Source organism: Xiphophorus maculatus, chromosome 6 (genome assembly GCF_002775205.1).
Source record: "Xiphophorus maculatus strain JP 163 A chromosome 6, X_maculatus-5.0-male, whole genome shotgun sequence".
Classification (NCBI taxonomy): domain Eukaryota; kingdom Metazoa; phylum Chordata; class Actinopteri; order Cyprinodontiformes; family Poeciliidae; genus Xiphophorus; species Xiphophorus maculatus.
In genome coordinates, this window is record NC_036448.1 from 29,434,932 (window position 1) to 29,444,597 (window position 9,666).

The 9,666-nt window shown below is 48.9% G+C and overlaps 1 protein-coding gene across 1 annotated transcript in view; it reads left to right on the top strand.

Moving 5' to 3' along the window:
- Positions 1 to 8,503, top strand: part of lamc1 (laminin subunit gamma 1) — a 43,513-nt gene extending 35,010 nt beyond the window's left edge. Inside the window, exons 11-28 of the mRNA XM_023335263.1 lie at positions 5 to 117; positions 773 to 994; positions 1,371 to 1,559; positions 1,711 to 1,956; positions 2,176 to 2,329; positions 2,484 to 2,626; positions 2,834 to 3,012; positions 3,089 to 3,245; positions 3,367 to 3,572; positions 3,648 to 3,727; positions 3,813 to 3,950; positions 4,271 to 4,415; positions 4,490 to 4,639; positions 4,711 to 4,825; positions 5,212 to 5,411; positions 5,494 to 5,652; positions 5,742 to 5,841; positions 5,917 to 8,503. Of these exons, the coding sequence (XP_023191031.1) occupies positions 5 to 117; positions 773 to 994; positions 1,371 to 1,559; positions 1,711 to 1,956; positions 2,176 to 2,329; positions 2,484 to 2,626; positions 2,834 to 3,012; positions 3,089 to 3,245; positions 3,367 to 3,572; positions 3,648 to 3,727; positions 3,813 to 3,950; positions 4,271 to 4,415; positions 4,490 to 4,639; positions 4,711 to 4,825; positions 5,212 to 5,411; positions 5,494 to 5,652; positions 5,742 to 5,841; positions 5,917 to 6,173 (2,953 nt within the window). The 3' untranslated portion in view covers positions 6,174 to 8,503. The remainder of the gene's footprint in view (positions 1 to 4; positions 118 to 772; positions 995 to 1,370; positions 1,560 to 1,710; positions 1,957 to 2,175; positions 2,330 to 2,483; positions 2,627 to 2,833; positions 3,013 to 3,088; positions 3,246 to 3,366; positions 3,573 to 3,647; positions 3,728 to 3,812; positions 3,951 to 4,270; positions 4,416 to 4,489; positions 4,640 to 4,710; positions 4,826 to 5,211; positions 5,412 to 5,493; positions 5,653 to 5,741; positions 5,842 to 5,916) is intronic.
- Positions 8,504 to 9,666: the final 1,163 nt, after the last annotated feature.

Genomic DNA, 9,666 nt, shown 5'->3' on the forward strand with positions numbered 1-9,666 from the left:
TCAGGCTCCATGAGCAGCCAGGTTACCCCTGGAGACCTGCCATCAGTGACTCCGACTTCCAGAAACTTCTCCACAACCTGACGGCCATCAAGATCCGGGGCACCTACAGCGAGCGCAGTAGGCGTCTCACCTTCCTCACCTTCCTCACCTTCCTCACCTTCCTCACCTTCCTCACCTTCCTCACCTTCTTCACCTTCATCACCTTCCTCACCTTCCTCACCTTCATCACCTTCCTCACCTTCCTCACCTTCATCACCTTCCTCACCTTCCTCACCTTCATCACCTTCCTCACCTTCCTCACCTTCCTCACCTTCCTCACCTTCCTCACCTTCTTCACCTTCATCACCTTCCTCACCTTCCTCACCTTCATCACCTTCCTCACCTTCCTCACCTTCCTCACCTTCATCACCTTCATCACCTTCCTCACCTTCCTCACCTTCATCACCTTCCTCACCTTCCTCACCTTCCTCACCTTCCTCACCTTCATCACCTTCCTCACCTTCCTCACCTTCCTCACCTTCCTCACCTTCATCACCTTCATCACCTTCCTCACCTTCTTCACCTTCCTCACCTTCCTCACCTTCTTCACCTTCATCACCTTCCTCACCTTCATCACCTTCCTCACCTTCCTCACCTTCATCACCTTCCTCACCTTCATCACCTTCCTCACCTTCATCACCTTCCTCACCTTCCTCACCTTCATCACGTTCCTCACCTTCCTCACCTTCCTCCTCCTCAGCCGTTCTGCCATGAACCTTCTCTGCGTCTGCAGGTGCTGGTTACCTGGACAACGTCTCCCTGGTGACGGCGAGGAGGGGCTCAGGTGTGCCGGCCCGCTGGGTGGAGCGGTGCTCCTGTCCGCCGGGTTACCAGGGTCAGCACTGTGAGCAGTGCACCCTGGGATACCGCCGGGCCCAGCGGGAGCTCGGACCCTTCAGCTCCTGTGAAGTCTGCAACTGCCATGGACACAGCGACGCCTGCCACCCTGATACTGGTAAGACTGGGAACACTGGGAATCCTGGGTCTATTGACTGCAGTGCCGCCTCCCAGCCTGACACTGGGAACACTGGGAGGAGACGGTTTGATGGTCACAGGGTCTTTGTTTGGTCTTTTTCAGGTTTTAGACAGAATCTTGGGTTTGTTCCTAACTGGTTTCTTGAGGTTCTAACTGGATCCACCAGTAAACCTGCGTTCTGTTGCTTCTCTAACTAGTTTTCCAGTTGCTTTAGTTTAAGTTTGTGGATCTTCCAGGAATGTTGACCTTCTGCCTGTTTGTAACTGCATGTTGAGAAAGTGTTTTATTTGTAGTTCTTGCTTTCCGTGGTCATCTGGCTGTGAAAGCGTCTCTGGTTTCCGTGTCTCCGGTCCAGGAGCCTGTGACTGTCAGGACAACACTGCCGGGTTGAGCTGCGAGCGCTGCAAGGACGGGTTTTATGGCGACGCCACTCAGGGCGCAGCGGGCGACTGCCGGCCGTGTCCCTGCCCCGGCGGAGCCACCTGCGCCGTCGTCCCCAAAACCAGAGAAGTGGTTTGCACCAACTGTCCTGCTGGAACCACAGGTACCACAGAGGATGGACACCAAGCAACGTCACGCTTCTTCCAAGAGAGGATTTTCTAAAAATATTCTAACTAAGCTGACTTTGACATGTTTTTGAAACTTTTAAGATCAGTAGAAGTAGACATCATCGTGTTATGTGAACCTGTGTGCAGGTAAGCGCTGTGAGCTCTGCGACGACGGGTTCTTTGGGGACCCTCTGGGTCAGAACGGGCCGGCCCGACCCTGCCGCTCCTGCCAGTGCAGCAATAACATCGACCCCAACGCCGTCGGCAACTGCAACCGCGAGACAGGAGAATGCCTGAAGTGCATCTACAACACCGACGGCTTCTTCTGCGACCGCTGCAAGGCGGGCTTCTTCGGAGACCCGCACGCCTCCAACCCTGCTGAGAAGTGTGCAGGTAAGGCTCCGTTCGTATCGCTCTGTGGACGACCAGGAACAGGTTTTACTCACAGCTACTGGTTGACGCTGCAGTGCTCAGATTTTACTGCTTATGTATCGTCAGATGAGCTGCAGCCTCAGTTCTTCACACAGTTTTCAGAGAACCAGTTTGGGACTCGTCTTGGATTCACAGCATTGAGCTTTTCACCTTAGTGTTTCCTGTCGGTCCTTTGGTCAGCCTGCTCCTGTTCTCCGCTGGGCACAGTGGATCAGCAGACCAGCTGCTCTCCGGTCACCGGTCAGTGTCAGTGTCTCCCTAACGTGGATAAACGCGACTGCAGCGCCTGCCAGTTGGGATTCTTCAACCTGCAGAGCGGCAATGGCTGCGAGGAGTGAGTTCCCTTCACTGTGCAGCTCTACATAAAGTCATTTCATGTCTTTCATCGTGGCTGAACAGATCAGGGTTGGAAGTTAAAAACCAGGAATCCAGCGGAGGGTTGATCTGATGAGTTTGTTTGCCAATTGTCTGTCTCTACCTGTCCACAGGTGTAACTGCAACCCAATCGGCTCCACCAGTGGTGACTGTGACATCGACTCAGGACAATGCGAGTGCCAACCCGGCGTCGCCGGCCAGCACTGTGACCGCTGTGAGGTCAACTTTTTCGGCTTCAGCTCCTCTGGATGCAAACGTGAGGACAAACCCAAACAAGTTTCTTTCACTTGTAACTTAGTTACTTTAAAGTTACAGTTGGGTTTTGGATCTCTGCGGTATCCAAGAGATACAAGAACCAATCCTTGTAGTTTTCCTGAAGAAAGGAGATGAAATATTTATCATAGTTTTAGTTATTCTAGATCAGTAAAGGTGTGAAACTCTTGTCTTTCTGTTTCCTGCCCAGCGTGTGACTGTGACCATGAAGGCTCTCTGTCAGGTCAGTGTAAGGAAGACGGCCGGTGCGAGTGTCGGCCCGGTTTCGTTGGAGCTCGATGCGATATGTGTGAGGAGAATTATTTCTACAACCGGTCAGTGCCAGGCTGCCAGCAGTGTCCGTCCTGCTACGGTCTGGTCCGAGACAAGGTGAGCAGTCGTTGATCAGAGCTTCACTGCTTCACATGACCCTTCAAACTAAAATGGTTTCTAAAATGGTGTCCAGGTGAACCAGCAGAGACAGAAGCTCCAAGAACTCCAGACGCTGATAGATAATCTGGGCTCCGGCCAGGATACGGTCAGTGATAAGGCCTTTGAGGACAGATTGAAGGAGGCAGAAAAGGTCATCATGGAGCTGCTGGCAGAGGCTCAGAATAGCAAAGGTAACTCTGCAAACTGCCACACATAGAAGAACAATGTGAGGAGCAGAAGGTGGTGTTATTAAACCAACAGTCAGATCAGCATCGAGGTGTGCTAACGTACCGCCTGACCGGGTCCTTGCAGACGCAGACCGAGGTCTGCTGGACCGTCTGAACTCCCTGAACGCCACCCTGACCACCCAGTGGAACCGACTGCAGAGCATCCGCAACACGGTGGACGGCACCAGCGCTCAGGCTGACCGCGCGCGTGACAGAGTCCGAGACGCCGAGAGCCTGATAGACCGAGCTCGGCAGGAACTGGCCAAGGCCAAGGATGCCGTCAGCAAAGTGGTAAGTGACGTCAATATTGTCCTGATATTTAACGGATTGATCAGTGGCAGGTAACTGAGCCGACGTTATTCACAGGACATCAAACCTACCGATGGCACTGGAGAGCCCAACAACATGACGCTGCTGGCTGAGGAGGCTCGACGCCTCGCCGACAAGTAAGACTTCACCACCGGCGGCTCTGATTGGCCGACCTGAAAGAACTGAATGCATCCAGGACAACTGAAATGTTGTTCCCTACAGGCACAAGTTGGATGCTGATCAGATCGAAAAGATCGCTAAAGATGCCAACGACACGTCAACCAAAGCATATAACCTGCTGCTGAAGACCATCGACGGCGAGAGCAAGATGGCTGACGACATTGACAAGCTCAACAAGATGTAGGTCCCGTTTCAGTTTGTCTGGATGAAAACGGTTTTAAAGGGACAGACACACACGACTCTGTCGTGCTGGCAATGTTGCAGCTTTGATTTAGGACTTTTGAATCTCTGTTTTGTCTCTCTAGTTGCTTCATGCAACATCTTTGCCTGTAAAATGTTTTCTATTTGTGTCTATTTTGTGGTTTTTGTTGCAGTTTGTCTCTTTTAAAGTCAGTTTGCTGTCCTTGTGTGTAAAGCCTGTTTGAAGTTTTGGACTTCAAGGCCATGAGTTTCCAACAAATTTAGAACTTCCTGAGTTTCTGACTCCTCCTCCTGATCAGTTACAACGAGGCGAAGGACCGGGCCAAGGATCTGGAGAAACAGGCCCACAAGGTGCAGGCGGAGGCAGAGGACGCCGGGAACAAAGCTCTGAAGCTGTTCGCCAACCTGACCAGCCTCCCGCCGTTTGACACCAAGACATTGGAGGTAAATGTTAGCAAGGTAAAAAAGACACGCGTTGCTTAAGGAGTCAAACTTAATAATGATGCGCCTGATCTCAGGATGATGCCAAAAAAATTAAGAAGGAGGCGTCCGATCTGGACAACCTGATTGACAAGACAGAACGGGAGTACAACGAGCTGCGAGACGACCTGAAGCCCAAAGAGCTGGAGGTCCGGAAGCTGCTGGAGAAAGGGAAGAGTGAGCAGCAGGTGAGTTCAGGTTGTGACCCGAGTCTCCTCCGGCTGAGCCACAGGACAGTAAACCTCCTTCTGCTCCACAGACTGCAGACCAGCTGTTGGCCAGAGCCGATGCCGCTAAAGCTCTAGCCGAGGAGGCGGCGAAGAAAGGCCAGTCAACTTTCAAAGAAGCAGAGAACATCCTGGAGGACCTGCGAGGTACTGAAACCGCTTCCAGTCCAAACCTGCTGCTCACCTTAGACTGCTCTTCAGCAAACATGGAGATGAGAGACGAGACTCCGTGAAGCAGAGAGAGATGCAAACTGTTGCAATCTTTCTGTTTACTGGAAAAACAATCACCATTTTTCACAAGAACATTTCGGGGATTTTTAGCTTTACATTTTCTCAATCTGTGCATTAAAAAACCTTAATCAATGCAGAACTCTTAATAAACAAGTTCTTGTCTAAGAGAAAACTGAAGGGATGTTGATGCACTGTTGCAGGAAATTAAATGTGGAGACAATGTTGCTCTAGTTTTCCACTTATTGTAAATGTTTTCCTTCTAAATCATTTTAATCTGATGGTTATTTCCAAACTTCTTCCAGACTTTGACAGGAGGGTCAACGACAACAAGACAGCAGCAGAGGAAGCCATGAAGAAGATCCCCGTCATCAATGCCACCATCATGGCCGCCAACGAGAAGACCCGGCAGGCGAAGGAGGCGCTTGGTAATGCTGCTAGTGACGCTGGGGAAGCCAAGAGGAAGGCTGAAGAGGCTGAGAAGATCGCAGGCAACATCCAGAAGGTAAGGAGGCGCCCCCTGCTGGTTGACAGGAGGTCTGATCCTCTTTGTCCGCTCACCGTCTCCTCACATCGTGTCCTGGCAGGGCTCGGCTAAGACTAAAGAGGAAGCAGAGAAGGCGCTGCAGGACACAAACAAGCTGGACAAAGATGTTGATGACATGATGGATCAGCTGAGCGCCGCAGAGGAGGAGCTGAAGAAGAAGAAGGCTGAGGCCGACAGCGACATGATGATGGCCTCCATGGTACGAACTAATGCTCTGATCTATGAGGAAGTGTTGAACTGTTTAACAAGAGCATTGCTGATAGTCGGAGGGATTGATCTGTCCTGCAGGCGTCGGATACCGCCAAGCAGGCCGAGGACAACGCTCGCAAGGCCAAGAGTACGGTGAAGACGGTCCTGAAGATCATCACAGATCTAATGGATCAGCTGGGTAGGTCCAGAACTCGTCTCTCTCGGTGCCAACATTAGCTGTGACTCACAGACTAACTGTCACGTGTTTCTGCAGGAAACATTGATAAAGTGGATCTTAGCAAACTGAACCAGATTGATGAGTCTCTGAAGCGAGCCAAGGACAAGATGGCCGGCAGCGAGCTGGACAAGAAGCTGAGGGAGCTGAATGATGTGGCGAGCACACAGAAGCAGATGATCGACGACTATGACCGGCAGATCCGAGAGATCCGCAGCGACATCAACAACCTGAACGACATCAAGGCAACGTTACCTGAAGGCTGCTTCAACACGCCGTCGCTGGAGCAGCCTTAGCCCCGCCCACATCGTCCAGCCGCCCCGTTTCCTCCACGCTCACATCTAACACTCCGGCAAGCGTGCCGACTTTTACCAAAACAGTTCTTTCTTTGCCAACATTTCAGCCACGCCCAGTAGAGAGGCAGCTGCTGGTGACGGCGGCGTCGTTACAGTGAACTGTGCGGTGCAGAGACGCTGGGCAGCGAGGCGGACGAACCTCGGAGAGACAACCAGAACCATAAACCCAACGTGACTGCAGCCCTCTGGCGCCTCGCCATATTTTTGTCTCCAACATTCAACACGTGAAGGAATTCTCAGATCCTCTTCCTGAAGCTACGCTCTCGATACGGACAGCAGGGAAAATAGTTCAAGTCCTCTTTTCTGCAGTATTCACACCTCCAGCAGGTGGCAGTGTTTTGTAAAGTCACATAAACTGCTGCAGGGAAGCTGCCAAAGTCCAGACAGATAAAACCAGACCCAAACTCTTTCTCATTTACAATTTTCCACATTTCAGCCTTGATAGAAGTTGGGAATTCTTTGGGAAGCAGAAGTTTTCCGTCACAGACAGAAACAAAATGTCCCACATAATTAAGAGCTTCAATGGTTCAGCAACCGAATCTGTTTATTGACCACAATAAATGAAAGTTAATGTTTGTTTTCATAGAGAAACATTTTAAAGGTTGGCTCCAGATGAACAGCAATACCTGAACTTAACGCTCTGGTCTGATTTGCAGCGTTTGGATTCATTTTATCCTGCCAGACCTTTTAATCAAGGTCACCTTCAGCAGCAGGTCTCCAGGTTTTCTGAAGGTCTTACAGAGTTTCTCGTTAGGCTTCTGCACATTTTTTAAGTGTAGTAACATTTTACTGAGTCCAGCTGCTGATTTTCTCCTGGAAATAGATTAATATTTTAATATGACTTTTATTTGTCACAATAATTAGCAACGGAACATTTGCATTAGCTTGGAGAGGTTAATGTTGGTAAGCTAGTTTTCCATGTTACAAACAATTTATCTTCAGTGCTATTGAAGGAGCAGGCGATTAGGTTCACTGAGCAGCATCGTTTTTTCACAATAAATCCAAATTAACATGCTAACCTCCTATCTATAGCAAAGAGACTAACTAGTGAGCTCACTAACTAGCTCACTAGTTAGCTTGTTAGCCTTAGCATGCTAGCTTAGCAAACTTTTGTTGTCTCAGGTTGAACAGCGTAACTTCGGACTCTCAAAGCCGGTTTGGTTCTGTGTATTCATTAGCATGATGGAAGCAGGCCGGGTTGGACAGGCGGCTTCCAGCTAGCTGCTAGCATGTTCCAGGACAAAGTCTGAAGAAGATCCTGGACGACTGTTCCTCAGTGGGAGGACGATCAGAACCTGAGGGGTGAACCAGGAGTTCTGTCTGTGGCAGAAACTTCTGAAAGAGATGATTTGTTCCCAACGATCTGAAGCTTCCTGGTTTCACCGGCTAAAATGCTGTTCTAATGTTGGAACGTGACGGATCCCCTGTTGGATTGTTTTGTGTGTAAAATCCCGTTCCGACCCCTGAATGACCCCTGAATGACCCCTTCTGGACTTTGGCAGCTTCGGCTCACGGTGCGTTCCCACGCTGCAACGCCTCGCCTCGGTCTCCACATCCAAACACTATGCAACTTTGTACATTCTGCGTAGCGAGAGTTTTATCTGATACACTGGTGCTAATAATTATTACAAATGTTTTATCTTTGAGTGAATGTTTTTTATTATGAGTTAGAGCGAGGAGTTTATTATTATGTGTGTAAATAAGTGATTGGCTGATTTGATCCTGAGCAGCCCCATTATGTCTGATCACAATCAATCAACTGAAACCTCCAGGTGAAAATATATCCCCTATCATAACGTCTGTGGTATGTTATTATTCTAATTGTTATAATTATTATTATCTCTGCTTGCTTGTATACAGGGCTGAGAGCTGTTGCCTTCCACCTTTACTGTTTGTGTTGATTCTTTGTGGGTTTTCAGGAGGTTTTGAGCCCATCATCAGGCAGGCGAGTCGGTTCGCGCCTTAAAGGACAGCTGTTGGTACGTCAGCAAAGGTTTTAAATTCTCGCAGACCGATCCTGGACCACCAGACCCCAGAATGTCCTCCTGCCGTCTGTTTCAGCGACTCGCCTGTGGTGCCTGCAGCCTGTGCAGCTCCAGCTCTGTGATCAGTATTTTAAGTTATATGGGCCGTTTGATCTGCTGTCGTTCTTCATGTTGGTGGCCATGTTGCAGCTGCTCAGCCTGCAGGATTTCTCTTTCCATCTCTGTTCACACCTGCCTGTAAACCCAAACCTAACATTTCAATAATAAAAACCAACTACTACAGGACTTTGTGTCTGAGTGGACTTTCTGTCAGGTTTCGCTCCTGTCAGGTCAGTGGCTGTTCCTCCTGTGGACAAACAAGAGAAACTGATCAACTGATCAACTGGACATTTCAAAGCCAGATTTGAGCTTATAGACATTCTGCAGCGCAGATGAGGTCAGACAGAGGATGTGCTGGTGGAGCTCCTGGTTCTCCTCACTGACTGCATGGAGATGCAACATCAGCAGAATATTTTCAGAACTTTTTCTGGATCTTCTCTGTTGAGCCTCAGACATGATGGATGTTTTTGCCCACAAAACAAGTTATGAATTTTGGTCATATGGAAATTAAATTGGACATGGTTGATTTATATTAGAAAGATTCGGGAAGCAGAAGATATCAGGTTCTGTTTTATATTATTACTATTATTTTATTTATTTGCGTTTGCCATGGAGTCCACGCTCCTTACCGGTTGGGGGCGGTAATGTTTTCCAACCACAATAAAACTGACGGAGAAGAAGAAGAAGCATTTCCACCTCTACCTTTAAAATTCATCTCTTTCAAAAACCAAATGGCATTTTAATAAAAATACAACTAAATTAGAAATCAGTTGTAAAGTTATGGAGGACAAAAATAAAATTTAAGTTACACTAAAAAGAAATGTGAGTAATCACATTACATTGTTTATCAAAAATAACAGGAATCAAAAAGGCATCTTTTTTATTTAGGCTATTATTAATATTTATGTATTTGATCAAAAAGTCTTTCCGTTGTAGCTTTAAACAGCAGCAGGTGGGAGGTTTGGTGAGAGCCAAGCTAATCAGTTTGTCTTACCGGGACTTGAACTCACAACCAATGAACCGTCTGAAAACCTTTCTAAAAGTTACAGCAAAGCTTTTTGTCCCGTGGAGCAGGAGGAGGATGAGGAGGATGAGGAGGAGCAGGAGGAGCAGGAGGGGGAGGAGGGGCAGGGGGATGAGGAGGAGGATAAGGAGGATGAACAGGAGGATGAGCAGGAGGATGAGCAGGAGGATAAGCAGGAAGATGAGGAGGAGGATGAGGAGGATGAGCAGGAGGATGAGGAGGAGGATGAGCAGGAGGATGAGGAGGAGGATGAGCAGGAGGATAAGCAGGAAGATGAGGAGGAGGATGAGCAGGAGGATGAGGAGGAGGATGAGCAGGAGGATGA